This window comes from Saimiri boliviensis, chromosome 19 (assembly GCF_048565385.1).
Source record: "Saimiri boliviensis isolate mSaiBol1 chromosome 19, mSaiBol1.pri, whole genome shotgun sequence".
Classification (NCBI taxonomy): domain Eukaryota; kingdom Metazoa; phylum Chordata; class Mammalia; order Primates; family Cebidae; genus Saimiri; species Saimiri boliviensis.
The window spans coordinates 25861360-25876577 of record NC_133467.1 but is presented as its reverse complement, the minus strand read 5'-3'; the positions used below and the strand labels follow the sequence as shown (position 1 = coordinate 25876577).

General features: G+C 38.9%; 1 protein-coding gene across 2 annotated transcripts in view; it reads left to right on the top strand.

Annotated features, from left to right (window-relative positions):
• MAEL (maelstrom spermatogenic transposon silencer) overlaps positions 1-15218 on the top strand; it is a 45930-nt gene that overhangs the window by 5656 nt on the left and 25056 nt on the right. The window contains exons 3-7 of one of the 2 annotated variants that reach the window (XM_010338685.3): positions 9781-9864; positions 10117-10209; positions 11779-11878; positions 13075-13230; positions 14382-14423. In XM_010338685.3, coding sequence (XP_010336987.1) covers positions 10153-10209; positions 11779-11878; positions 13075-13230; positions 14382-14423 — 355 coding nt within the window. In that variant the 5' untranslated portion in view covers positions 9781-9864; positions 10117-10152. Of the gene's footprint in view, positions 1-9245; positions 9865-10116; positions 10210-11778; positions 11879-13074; positions 13231-14381; positions 14424-15218 lie in introns of those variants that run through there. The other variant, XM_003928079.4, reaches the window with a different exon arrangement.

Genomic DNA, 15218 nt, shown 5'->3' with positions numbered 1-15218 from the left:
ACTGACTGACAGTTCAACCTGTAATTTCTTTGTAAGTTACACAGCCAGAGATGAAGGTCAATGCTCTTTTAGGAGCCCTGCCTCCAGTTTTTGCTTTTGTTTCTGTTTTTATTTCATTGTTAGCATCCTTTGGAGACCAGAACAGCATTGACAGCCCGCAAGATGAGCAGCAGAGCAATTCTTCTTCCAGTGGTCAAGCAGCCCCCTACAGCCCAAAGGCTATAGGAAGAAAGGGGAACTGGCTGCCTATAGATTATAAGATGAAGCTGCCTTAGGCTCTGAGTCTTGGTAATTTAGCCAGATGATTGTTTCTCAGAGCCCAGCCCTATGCATTCTCCTCGAGGCCTTAGTCCCTGGCAAAGGTCAAAAACAGAACCCGAGAGAGGGAAATGAGCCAGAACAAATATGTCATCTGATGACCTCACCCCCAGAAAATAGGCAGGGAAGAGAGCTACAATAAGAAGGCCAGAAGATTGAGTACCATGAAAATAATAGCTCAAGCAAGAGAAGGGCATGTGGGCTTTAAAGACCAGGGTTAGAAAACAGCAACCTTAATTTGTGTGTTGAAGTAGCAGGGTGAGGATCTCTCCTAGAAATGTTAATTCTGTATCCCTTCCCCAATTCTGAGTAGGTACCTTATACATACAGATGATCATTATGTACTTGTCTAATTAATTACAAACTGCCCCTAGTGTATTCATCTTCCCTCTTCCTCATCGCCTCTCCTTTTCTCTTCCCTGAATTCATTCATTTATTCCACACACATTTATTGAATGCTTACTATATTCTAGACACTATGCTATCTAGAAATTAAAAGTGAATACGAATTCAAAGATGAATGAGTCACAGTCCCTTATGTCAAAGAGCTTACATTTGAGTTGTCACCATGTGTGTAGAGAAGGAGGGAAGGAGGCAAATATGTGGTCTTTAAGTATGATAGTATGAGTGCTTGTGTTAGGACATGTACCAGTTTGGTAGGAAAATTAAGTGGGGGACCAATTATTTATCAGTAATGCTGGTCAGAGATATCTTCATTAACAGGTGACCCCAGAGCTAAGCTTTAAACATCATCTGGACAGAATTTCTAGCGGCAGAGAGTGAGCAGAAGGTAGTACAGATGCACAAGCAACAGGCAGAGGTGAGAATAGGAACTTCTACACAGAGCATGGATTTACAAAAGGCACAATCAGCAATAAGGCTGGAAAGCTAGGCTGAGGTTCAACAGGGGAAACCAGGCTACCAGATCTGGATGTAATTCTACAGGCAATGTACCATCCATGCGAATTTCTAAGTAGAACAAGATCAGACCTGTGTCTCGGCAAAGGTATTGTGGCCACAGGGTGTAGGATGAATTGACGGAGAGAGAGAGAGGTCTCTTCCGTGGGAGAGCTCATTACAAGATCCCAAGAAGTAACAAGCACCTAACAAGGGGCAGCACAAAGAAAACGAAAACATCAATTGAGAGAGACATTACAAGGAGTCACAAGAGGTAGAATTCACATGTATACTGCAAGCAGGAGGAATCAACCAGACATCAGTATAAGTCACTAAAGAATCTGAGAGAACATTCAGACAATGTCTAGATGGTACTCAGAAATTTCTGTCTTAACTTTGGCAAAGCATCAGGTAATAAACAACCTTGAAGATCTAAGATAAACAGATTGGAATGAGTGTTAAGCAGGGATCTCACAGATGTCAGAGTCACTCAAAGGCTGTGTGGCATGAGGAAGTCACTTCACCACTCTAAGCCTCAATTTCCTTTCCTGCAATATGGGGATAATCATGGAATCTGTTTCATAGGGTTGTTGTGAAAGGGAGATGAGATAACCCTTGTGGAGTGTTTAGCAGAGAGCTGGATGTAGCTTGCAATGAATATCACCTATTATTACTACTATTATTATTATTAGCACAGGAAGGAAGATGCACACTGAATAGTGTTGGGCCTTCACTTAAACTACCATCAGGAAAAACTCAGCCACATTTTCCAAGAACACTTGTGGTGCTCTTCAGTGGTTTGCGTAAGACTTACTTGGCTGATAATCACACCTCATACTTCATTTTAAAAAAAGAAATAATAGTCACCCAAACCTCCAATAGTTTTCCTCCATTTAGACAAAAATCTAAAGTCTTTATGGCGGCCTTGTAAATCCTATATGATCTGGCCCTAACTCACGCTCTAATATTCTCTCTACTTTCCACCTCACTCACTTTACTTCAGCTACATGACTGATTTTGCTGTTCCTCAAACATATCTGATGTGCTCCCACCTCAGAGCCTTTGCACTTGTTATTCTTTCTGCCTGGAATGCTCTTCCCCAGATATCTTGATGGTTTGCTTGCTCATTTCTTTCCAGTCTTTGCTTAAATTTCATTTCCTTATATAGGACCTTTACTAACTACCCTAAAAATTTACCCTCTATTTGCTGCTATTCCCATATCTTGCATTGTTTTTCTTCATTGGACTTATTGTCCAATAAGATATCTGACATCTTGTTATATACGTAATAGCTTATTTATCTATTGCCTTTTTTTTCTATTATAAGCTTTGTTCTATTCAATCCATTCTTGTGCTTAAAATAGACTGGTATTCAGTAGGTTCTTAATAAATATCTATTGAATAAATGAACCACTCGCTACTGAAATCATTCCGCTCTCCTGGTTTTTCTGCCTTTCTTCCTACTTTTTCACATGTTCTTCTCAGTCATCTTTACTGGATCTTCCTTCTCTGGCTTGTAAATGCTAGAGTTCCTCAGGACTCCATCCTGGATCCTTTTTCCTCTCTTTCTTCACTCTCTTCTTAGTGATTTCATCTAGTTCATGAATTTAAATACCATCTTTATGTGGCTTACTTGTGAATTCTTTCTCAAGCCGAGAACTCCAGACTTATACATGGTCAGTTGCTTACTTGACATCTCTACTTGAATATATAGTAGGCATCTCAAAATGAACATGTCCGTAATAGAACTCTTCATCCACCCCCTTCACATACTTCAACCCAAACCTGCCACCCTTTAGAATTTCTGAATAGAAAAAAATCAGTCTAGTTGGAAAGTGGAGAAAGCCGTTCTGTTTATATAGGACTTAAGTAAAATGGGGAAAAAATCAGTTTCATCAGACCAGGCACAGTGGCTCATGCCTATGATCCCAGCACTCTGGGAGGCTGAGGTGGGTGGATCACAAAGTCAGGAGTTTGAGACCAGGCTAACCAACATGGTGAAACCCAGTCTCTACTGAAAATACAAAAATTAGCCAGATGTGGTAGTGTGCATCTGTAATCCTAGCTCCTTGGGAGGCTGAGGCAGGAGAATCACTTGAACCTGGGAGACGGAGGTTGCAGTGAGGTGAGATTACGCCATTGCACTCCAGCCTGGGCGACAGAGCAAGACTCTGACTCAAAAAAAAAAAAAAAAAAAGAAAAAAAGAAAAAAAATCAATTTTATCAAAGAAGGAGAGGAGTAGTGGCTCACACCTGTAATCCCAGCACTTTGGGAGGCTGAGACAGGCAGATCACTTGAGCCCAGAAGTTTGCAACCAGACTGGGCAACATGGTGAAACCCAGTTTTTACAAAAATTAGCTGGGCATGGTGGCACACACCTGTAGTCCCAGCTACTTGAGAGACTGAGGTGGGAGGATCACTTGAGCCCACAGGACTGAGGCTGCAGTTAGTTGTGATTATGCCACTGCACTCCAGCCTTGATGACAGAGTGAGAGCGTGTCTTAAAAAAAAAAAAAAAAAAAAAAAAGACAGGAGCAGATAATATAAATTACTGGGAGTTGGCAGCTTTGGCTTTGGACCTTGGAATTAGCACTTGGTATTAGCACTGGCTCCCTCTGCCCCAAAGTCCTCCCTATTTTAGTAAAAGCACTGTTTGCCAGTGGGTTACTGAAGCCAAAATCCTAGGACTCCTCCTTTTTCTTACTCCCACAACCAATCCATAAGCTAGTTCTATTTTTCCGAAAATAAAATTTCAGCACAGCCTTTCTTTTCTGTTCGAGGTTGCCATCATCACTGACATGGACTCCTAAAGGAGCTTCCTAACTGGTCTCACCATGCCCATTCTTACTGCTTTGAATCCTTTCTCCAAATAGAAAACATGACCTGTTTTTTAAAACCCTTAAATAGAGTAGACTTCAAGTGTTCTCACCACAGAAAAAGTGTAAGTAGGTGAAGTATTGCATATGTTAGTTCATTTAATTTAGCCATTCCACAACATATACATATTTCAAAACATGTTGTACACAATAAATATATACTATTTTATCTCTCAATTAAAAATAAATGGGCCAGGCAAATTGGCTGACACTTATAATCCCAGCACTTTGGGAGGCCGAGGCAGGTGGATCACGAGGTCAGGAGTTCAAGACCAGACTGGCCAACATGGTGAAACCCCGTCTCTACTAAAAAATACAAAAATTAGCTAGGCATGGTGGCTCACACCTGTAATCCCAGCTACTAGGGAGGCTGAGGTAGGAGAATTACTTGAACCAGGACCTGGGAGGCGGAGGTTGCAGTGAGCCGAGATCCTGCCACTGTACTCCAGCCTGGGCTACAGAGTGAGACTCCATCTCAAAAATAAATAAATATAAAATAACTCCCTAAATGAACATCAATTGTACTTAGAGCAATACTTGAACCCCTTAAGTGGTCACGGTCAATCCCAGATCCCTGTTGATCACTCCAGCCTCGGCAGGCACCATTCTCTGCCTGACAGGATACAGCACAGCAGCACTAATAACCAGTCTTCCATCTGTTCTGAAGACACCCAATTCTTTATCCCCTGAGGCTTTTAGACATACTATTCCCTCTGTCAAGAATTCTCTTTTTCAATTCTTCACATGATTAGCTCTATTCCTTCCATCCTTTCTCATTATAAAAGTCACCTGCTCCTCACAGAGGTTTTCCCTGATCAACTATATAGAAATTCAGTAGTTAAATCTAAATATGGTTTTAAAAATGTTAAAATATGAAAAAGCCATCTTGCCCAAGGTGAAGTAACAGGAAATGAATGTATTCAGTACCCTGAAACAAAACTGCAATTACTTTTGCACCAACCTAATAAACTGGTCAAAACATATGAAACAATGTTTCCAGGCACTGGACATCAGGGAGCAGAGATGAGTAATCCCTTAAAGAACAGCACAAACAAGGTGAGCTCTGTGATTACCAGAGGCTGCTGCCTGGAGAGAGTATCGGAAAGCAATATCAAAATGGGTTACTTAGGCAGAGCCCAGTGGAGTCTCCCTGGGTTGAGCAGATGGAGTTGCGTGTCTAGGTGTGCCACAGTGGGTAGAGTTTGCAGGGCAGAGTACCAGAAACAAGGGAACAGCATAATGACAAAAAAAAAAAAAAAAAAGAAAGCTCTGGAGATGTGGTAAGGATCTCCCTTGAAGCTTGAGCTGAATACTGATTAGTGCATGTGTGGGAAGAAACTATAGAGAGCCAAAGAAAGAACAACCTGAAAGGATTACAAGTAACCATCCTTGGAATTCACATAGGACTAGAAATAGTCTGTATTCCCATCAGCCAAAGAGGAATTTGGCTCCAAATTTCATGGAATATCAAGTACAGTACTCAAAAAGAAGTTGTATCAGTAGAGAAGAAAATTAGCTTTAAAGATTGCTCTGATCTCAAATAACAGAGCAGAAAAGCAAGCCTAAGAAGAGTGAAAACCAGCCTCAAACTGTTTCCAAGTAACAGAACTGTGTCCCAGAACAAAGCCCAAGAATATTTATAAGAATGTAGAAATATGCAGTATTAAACAGGGTAAAATTTTCAATTACCAGCATCCAATCAAATATTACCAAGCATACAAAGAAGCAGGACAATAAAACCTATAAGAGGAAATATCAATCAGTAGAAACAGACCCAGAAATGAAACAGATAATAGAATGAGTAGACAAGAATTAACGATTATTATAATTATATTACATGTTTCAACTGTATTCCATGTTTAAAAATGTAGAGGAAGGATAGACGATGTTCAGGAGAGATATGCTTAAAGATTTTAAGATTTTTTTAAAAAATACCCAATCAACTTCTAGAGATGAAAATAAATAATCCGATATGAAAAATACACTGGATGGGATTAATGCAGCTTAGCATTACAGAAGAAAACATTAGTAAATACAAAGACAGCAATGGACGCTGCAAAATGAAAGAGAGAAAAAAGACTGAAGGGAAAAAATGAACAGAGCATCGGTAAGCCATGGGCAACTTCAAGTATCGTAAAGCAGTGGTGAGGAAACTTTGGGGGATGGATATGTTCAATTTTAGAATATGTGCTGCCAAGGCGAGCATGAATATGTTCATTATCTTGATGGCAGTGATGGTTACACAGGTGTATACATAATGCCTAAACTCAACAAATTGTACACTTTAGATATATTGTGTTTATTATACTTCAGTCATATCTAAATGTTATAAAAAAGGCAATGTGAAACTAAAATCCCAGATGATACCAATGTGGGAGACAGAAGTGGGATGGTGGTGGGTGGAGTGGAAGTCTGAGTGGGAAGAAATAGTAATTTTCTAAGCTTCTTGTCTATTTGGGAAGAGGGGATATGAATACGTATTAGCTGTAAAAGTTGTGATAAAAATGTAAGTTTTAAAACAAGTACACTAAAATTTATGGGTAGCAACAGAATGAAGAAAAGTAGAATGTATAAGTTTAAAACCAGTGGAAAAGAAACTACAGCAAAAAAAATACTGATCACTCCAGCTAACGCAGATAAGGGAGAAATTAGAGACATAATAAACAGGCAAGAAAAAGAATTAAACAAAGCTTTTTATTTAAGAAACAAACAAAAAAAGAAACACAAAACAGTCTGAAGTAAGTAGAAAGAAGGAATTAATAAACTTAAGGCAGAAATGTGGGAAAAGGGAAAGAAAAACTGTCAAGTGGATCAATACAACCAAAAGTGTTTTTAAAAGATCAATAAAATAAACAAAATTTGGCAAGTATTAAGGAAAACAACCTGGAAAACATAAGTAATATTAGGGGTGAAAAGGAAGGGGACAAGAGGGGTGTGTGTGTGTGTGTGTGTTTAAAGTTACAATCAAATGTTACATTTATTTTTATGCTAATAATTCTTTTGTTTTTTAAAGTCAACTTATTGAACTATAACTTACACACAATGAATTGCACATATTTTAAGTCCATAGTTTGATGAATATTGACAAATATATAATATTAATAGCCACCATCACCACAATTAAGGTAGAGAACATTTCTGACAACCCAGAAGGTTCCCTGTGTCAGTTCTCAATATCCTCTCCCCACCTCCTGGCTCCAGGTAGCTGCTGATCTGGAGCCTACAGTTTTACCTTTTCTTAAGTTTTGTATACACTGAATCACATCATATGTATACTTTTATGTATGACTTTTTTCACTCAACAAAATTTCAAAATTCATCCATGTCGACTATCAATACTTCATTCCTTTTCATTCTTGAGTACTAGTCTACTATATGAACGCATAATTTATCAGTTCACCTGCTGATGAACATTTGGGTTGTCCAACTTGGAGCTCTTTTGAATAGTGCTACTGTGAAATTTCATGTACGAGGCTTTGTGGATATATAATTTCATTTTCCTAGAAGAATGGAATTGCTGGGTCCTATGGTAAGTATAAGAAACTCAGGCAGTTGTCCCACCAATAAGGTATGAAAGTTCAGCTGCTTCAGATCCTTGCCAAATTTTATACCAATACACTAGAAAAATCTAATTGAGATAGAAACTTTTTCTAGGAAAATATAATTATAAAAATTAGGTGAAGAAAACTAGGAAAACGGAGAAGACTATAAACCATACAAAAGATATTGAAATGGTAGTTAAAGGTGAATTCCCCTCCAAAGATATAACAGGATCAGAGAGTTTTACTAATAAGCTTACCAAACTGTCAAGGAATAGATAAGTCCCATCTATTATTCAATCAGAACACAACCCTGATACCAATATTTGGTAAGGAAAATACCACAAAATCTACACAGTTCAGTATTACTACAGTCAAGGAAGCCAAAATTCTGTATTATGTTTTTTTAAAAAATAAGCAAAGCCTCAAGATCAGCAATAGTTTATACTAGGAATGGCAGGATACATCAACATTAGAAAAATCTAGCGATATTCTTTATGTTAACAAATTAGGCAATTAGGCCCAGTGCAGTATTATGCTTGTAATTCCAGCACTTTGGGAGGTCTAGGCAGGCAGATCACTTGAGCCCAGAAGTTTGAGACTAACCTGGGCAACATAGGGATACCTCATCTCTACAAAAAATAGAAAAATCACCAGGGCGTGGTGGTGTGCACCTGTAGCCTCAACTACTCGGGAGGCTGAGGTGGGAGGTCCCGCTTGAACCCAGGAGGTCTAGGTTGCAGTGAGCCGAGATTGTGCCACTGCACTGCAGCCTGAGTGACAGTAAGACCCTGTCTTAAAAAAATAAAAATAAAACTGTGTGATTACCTGAAAAGATTCAGAAATTCAGCAAATGTTCAACTGCCATTCTTGATTTTAAAACATATGGATACAGCATGTATACACACACTTAGAAATCTGAGCCGAGAAAGGATTTTTCTCTGGAAAACTAGAAAACCAAGAGAACCGATTAGCACGATTTAAACTAATGTGAGAGATCAGTAGTATGACTAAATACACAGGACCAACACTAAAATCAGTACCTTCTCTAGACATCAGCAGTAACCAATTAGAAAACACAATTTTTAAAAATAAATTTTTCATAAAAACTCAAAAAATATTGTTACTTAGGAATAAAACTGACAGACTTTTATGAGGAAATCTATAAAACTTTATTCAAGGATTTTTTTTTTTTTTTTTTTTTTTTTTTTTTTTTTTTTGAGACGGAGTTTTGCTCTTGTTACCCAGGCTGGAGTGCAATGGCGCGATCTCGGCTCACCGCAACCTCCGCCTCCTGGGTTCAGGCAATTCTCCTGCCTCAGCCTCCTGAGTAGGTCGGATTACAAGCATATGCCACCATGCCCAGCTAATGTTTTGTATTTTTAGTAGAGACGGGGTTTCACCATGTTGACCAGAATGGTCTCGATCTATTGACCTCGTGATCCACCCGCCTTGGCCTCTCAAAGTGCTGGGATTACAGGCTTGAGCAACCGCGCCAGGCCTATTCAAGGATATTTTAAATCTCAACCTCTTCCTGTATGTTTCTTTCTAACCCTTATTTTAAAATGCACTTTTAAAAGATTCACTTTTGTTTTCACTGGTTTTTCATACTCTCCCCTCTTTAGATTGTAAACTTGAGGACAAGGAGGACCTTATGTGCCCGGTTCCTCATGTCCTCACTCGACACTTTTCACAGTGCTTGGCACAAAGCTGGCGGTTTGTACCTGCAAAACGGGGAAGCACCCGCAGCTCCTCTTCTTTTCTACGTATCTTGTCGCACATTACGCAATAATGTACAAAAATTGCTCCAGGTCTCCCACATGACAATGCCTCCGCCTACCACGCACCCAGCCAATCAAAGCACTGGACACCTACGCCCTCGCTCTCCCCCCACCTCACCCGCAAGGCGGCACGAGCCGGAATCTTCCAGTCTCAGGCTGTTTGTCCTCCAGCGGGTCACTGCGATTGCGCGCTGCGTCCTGATTGGCCGAGAGTTGCGGGCTGCGTGCGCAGGCGCCTACCTCGGTTACTTAGGGCGGGAGCCCGGCGAGGGCGCTGGTGGGTTGTGCTGCCTGAGGCCCGGAGTCCTGACCTCTCTGCCATGCCGAACCGCAAGGCCAGCCGGAATGCTTACTATTTCTTCGTGCAGGAGAAGATCCCCGAACTACGACGGCGAGGTCTACCTGTGGCTCGCGTCGCTGATGCCATCCCCCACTGCTCCACAGACTGGGCGGTAAGGCCGCAGAGGAGTGAGAGGGCTGGGCAGGGCAGTTGGGCAAGCTGGAGGGTGAGGCGGGAGGGCAGAAGGCCTCGAGGAGGTCAGGCGGCCTGGCCCTGCCAGAGGAAGCCGAAGGGCCTCGTTCGTGGCCCTGGGCAAACCAACGCCAGAACCACCTCCCTGTAATGTCCGGGCATCTGCCTGGGGGCCCCAGAGCACTCGATTCTCACGGCTGCTTCTCTTCTTTACCTTTTCAATCTCCAAAAGCTTCTGAGGGAGGAAGAAAAGGAGAAATACGCAGAAATGGCTCGAGAGTGGAGAGCCGCTCAGGGAAAGGACTCTGGGCCTTCAGAGAAGCAGGTAAAGTTAGCAAAAGAAGAGCAGCTGTCTGTCTGCCTGGCACATGGGCGCGGTCAGTGATAAAGGCTGGATGAGTGAATGAGTGAATGTCAAGGGTAGACTGCTTTGGGGATTCGGTTAGTGTGAAGACGACGTTCTTCTTTTCCCCTGGTGTCAGAATGCCTGTTAAAAAAAAAACCCTACAGACTCCGTAACTGGGACATGCACACACACTGGTGGAATTTGGTGGTGAGAGGCCTGGGGCATTCCGGTTAGGAAACCCGCAGACAATACACTTACATCAGGAATGGGAGTGTAACATCTAGGGGTTATACTAGATGATATCAAGGTGTCCCTCTCAGCTCTTCTGTGATTAATGAGCCTGGGCGGGGATGTGGGGGAGGAGGGTGTTACAAGTAGTTTAGATGATTCTTTTTTTTTCCTTTAGCAAAATATACCATTCTTTTAAAATGACACCTGAAACAAAGCCATCTGCTGTGTTTAAAATTTTGGAATAACAGGGCTTGGATGAGTTGGTGTATGTGTATATGTCTTACAGGAGTTGAATAGCTGGGCGTGGTGGCTCACGCCTGTAATCCCAGCACTTTGGGAGGTAGAGGTGAGCGGATCACTTGAGGTCAGGAGTTTGAGACTGGCCTGGCCAACATGGGGAGACCCCGTCTCTATTAAAAATTTAAAATTGTGGGGGCAGGGAGTAGTGGGGCAAATAAAAAAAAATTAAAAATAAAAAAAGCGGGGAGTGGTGGCAGGTGCCTGTAGTCCCAGCTACTCAGGAGGCTGAGATGGGAGAATCGCTTGAACCCGGAATGCAGAGGTTGTAGTGAGCTGAGATCGCACCGCTGCACTCCAGCCTGTTCGAAAGAGCAAGACTCTGTTTCCAAAAAAAAAAAAAAAAAGTTGAATAAAGTTTATTTGGGTAAATTTCTATGTAGTAAAATGTTAAAGTACTAAATAAAATTTGTTTTCTTGTTGATTTGTATCAGGAAAATACAAGGTAATTGTTGGTCCTACCACCTACCCTTTGTTTTTTCCGTTCTTACATGGTAAAATTCCATTCTTAAACTGTCAACATTGGTTTGAAATTCAAGAGATACTTTTATTTTGTAGATTTATGAGTAGAAGCTATACTTGCAAGCTTTGTTCTTACAAGATACCTTCCCTCAAAACTTAAGCTATGGTGTATGTGTACCTTATGTGAGACTTAGAGGCAACATAATCTGGTTTTGACTTTACGAGCGATATTAAAGTACTTTGGGGAATAGTGTGCTTTTGGCCACTGGCCTGGCATATAGTAAGTGACTCAGGATGATTACCTTGGATAATCAGTAGTGGGCAAAATGGCTTTCAGTAATAGTATTGGTTATTTACCATTCCCCTTCTGATTCAGAACATTTATAGATTTGTTATTCTGCCTTTGGGTGTTGGTATTATTGACAGATACATTTATTCATTGGATTCGTTGACCTTGGTAATCTATAGGTGGTTTTGCAGTTGTTTAGCTAAATTTTAATATATGGTCTAAAGTGCCCAGCAAGAGTTTATGTGGCCACTCATTCTTTTCCTCTTTAGAAACCTGTTTTCACACCACTGAGGAGGCCAGGCATGCTTGTACCAAAGCAGAATGTTTCACCTCCAGATATGTCAACTTTGTCTTTAAAAAGTGAGCAAGGTAGAGTAATCCTGAAATATTTTGCTTAGATAAATATGAGTGCCCAAAACACTATATTTGTCAATAAAAATGTTTTCTGTTCATTTTGATCCTCTATTTAAAGTAATTAACTACAAGTATTAAATATTATGGTGCTGACATTATAAAAGATCAGGTAATTTGTTGAAATAAGAGAGTTTTGTTTTGTTTTAACAAAAATCTGGTCTCTGTTTCTACCACTTCATATGTTGTTAAACATAGGTATTTTTAAAGTCTTATTTATAATGGGACACTTAAATAAACTTAAAAACAAAAGTAAGCAAGTGGAATAAGATTTTCAGATCTGTTCTACAGTGTGATGACTACAGTTAATGTATGTTTCAAAATTGGTAAGAGTAGGTTTTACATATTCACACCACAAAAAAGTGAGGTGATAGATATGTTAATGAGCTTGATTTAATCATTCTACAATGTATACGTGTATCAAAACTACATTGTACCTCATAAATATATTTTATTATTGTTAACTAAGAATAAAATTTTTTAAAATCCTGAATGGTAGAGGGAAGTTATAAAGATACAAATGAATTGTGGAGACTGCTAAGAAGAGAACATAGTTAATAAGGATCCTTGCTATTCCTTCTGGTTTTTATTAATTGTGTTCTGCCTTTATTGAACACTAATAAACTTTTAACAGTCTTAAATGTGGCCTATCTTGGTAAATAACAATTCACACATTCTCACATTCCTTTATTCCTTTGGAGGATTTGTAGGTGGTCTTATATGTATTGGTGAAAAGTGAAAAAAGAATGAACTGAATTGTTTATGATTTATATTACAGCCTTTCTACATTGGTTCTGCTCAGCTTCATTTCAAACCTATTTGTTGAATAAGGGTCACAGCTCTTATGTCATTCCTGAGATTCGGGGCTCATGTATGGCCGAATTATGTAGAGCTGGCTGCAAGTTAGAATATTGTTGCTTCATGCAAAGAGTGGTTACTTTAATCCTTGATAAGTGTAATTATAAAAATTTTTATTTCTTTACTTGGTATAGCTGATTAGTTTTCTCTTTTCCAGCTCATTTAGGAATATAGGAACAGAAAGAAAACTGTTCTAAAACATTTATTTCTCTTGAACTAAAGAGGCTTTTGTGGAAGAGGTAAATTTGAGACATTCATTTGTTCATTTTATCTCACCATTTTTTTTTTTTTTTTAGCTTTCCTTGGAGGCATTTTTTATTTTTTGAACATTTTTAGCCATGGCGAGCTACCTCCTCATTGTGAACAACGCTTCCTCCCTTGTGAAATTGGCTGTGTTAAATATTCTCTCCAAGATGGTATTATGGCAGATTTCCACAGTTTTATAAATCCTGGTAAGTAGTCAGTTAGAGTAGATGCTAGATCTTAAAAGTGCATGTTATTTTTTTAATCTTGAAAACAAGACTTTATAATTCTTATGGAAAAACTGACAGAAATTAGGTGTTGACACAGGGTTTTTTGGTTTAGGCTTTTAACCTCAAGTTACCATTAAAATCAGTATTGTTCAGATAGACTATTTGAACAATTCATAGCCTGCTATTCACCTACCTATGGCCTTACATATTGGGATTTTCTAAAAGCTGTGTATGCCATGGTCTTTTCTTTCTCTACCTCTTCCTTCACCTCAGTAGTGACTAGCTTTTTAAACTGCTATTGCTTTGTAACCTTGAGGAAATTACTTAACCTCTCTGAACCTATTAGCTCATTTGTAAAGTGGGGATAATACCTATTGGAAGGTTGTTTGTTCTAAGGAATAGATGAGAAATATGGAAATAGCCTAAATACTTAATCGGCTCTCAGATATTATCAGCATCTCTTCTTCCTACAGCTCCATCTCATTAAAAAGCAAAATAGGTATCAAGACATAGGATTTTATATCCTTGAATGTAAGTAGGAAGAATATATAGGGAGAAGAGACTGGGGAAGTGACTTCATTTTCAGTTTTGTCAATTACTTTAAAATTAATTAGGAATCCCAGCACTTTTTCCTCCTCATTTTTAGAGGACAAAAACATTAATCATCCTACTCACAATTGCGAGTGTTGCTACTTAGGGCAAGTCAAAGAACTGCTGTTCCCCACATGGGTTATAAGATATTAAAAAGATAGAATTGGGGACTATTTTTTCTCTGAGAAATGCATATACACCTTGCTGTATCAACACCCTTATGACCCCCTGAGGCCCATTCATGGACTCGGAGCTAAAACTCTTTTGACACGTGCCTTCCTTATCTAGTATTTCTTTCTTTGTAAGGAGTAACTTACTTTTAAAAATAGCTTAGACAATATACCAAATTCTTCAACAGTTATTTCAAACCAACAGCCTTTGGTTAAAAATAAACCCTATACAAGTTTAATCCTTTGTATTTTCACATAATAAAAATTACCTTTCTGTGTTACAACTTGGTCATCCTATGGAGTATTACTGTAGCACTACTAGAGAACTTTTGAAATTTCTGCTTCTCAATTAAATGTTTTGTATTATAGGTGAAATTCCACGAGGATTTCGATTTCATTGTCAGGCTGCAAGTAAGTATAAAGGAACGGGGTAGGATTTGTGAATTGAATATATTCATACCTGGTTAGACTTACTCCTTTAACACATAAAATATAAACTACGTGGAAAATAACCTTAGGTTATTGTTAGAGAATCTGCATAGAAGTGATAGATGGTGTCTGTGATCTTTAAATTTTTTATAGACTGATAGTATATTGTCCCTTTTCCTTTCAGGGAATTGTCATTTTATTTTCTGTATATATCCTTTGACCTTAAGGTCAGCTGCACTTAGTGGCTAGATACTTAGCAGTCTTTTAAGAGGTCTCAGATTATTTAGATTTAGGTTCATTTTCAGGGATGTCCATTTCAAATGTTTTTAAAAAGTTATTACTTCAAAAATAAAGAGTTCTGAATTTTTTAGTTAAGGAAAACAGTTTTCTAAGTATTTTGCAACCAAAGGGCATGACTGTATACCTAAACCCTTGAACTAAACTCTTTTTCTAGGAACTAGGTTTTAGCAGTTTCTGCTTAAATAGAATGAAAATCATAATAGGTTTATGTATATTAAATTAAAACTGTCAGTGCGTAGGGACCATTTAATGATTCCTGTCTGTAATTTTTTTTACTTAAAACTGTGGACAACTAGCCTGTAGAAGTGTTTGAAATTAGAAGTAAGTTTTTCAAATCTGCCATAACAAGCAGCTATAATACACTGTTCTTTATATATGAACATACTTTGGACTTATATTTGGTTATGTATTTTGAATTCCTAATTTGTACTAATCCATTATTTGACTGGAATCTGGGCTGTAGGCTACGGAATAAGA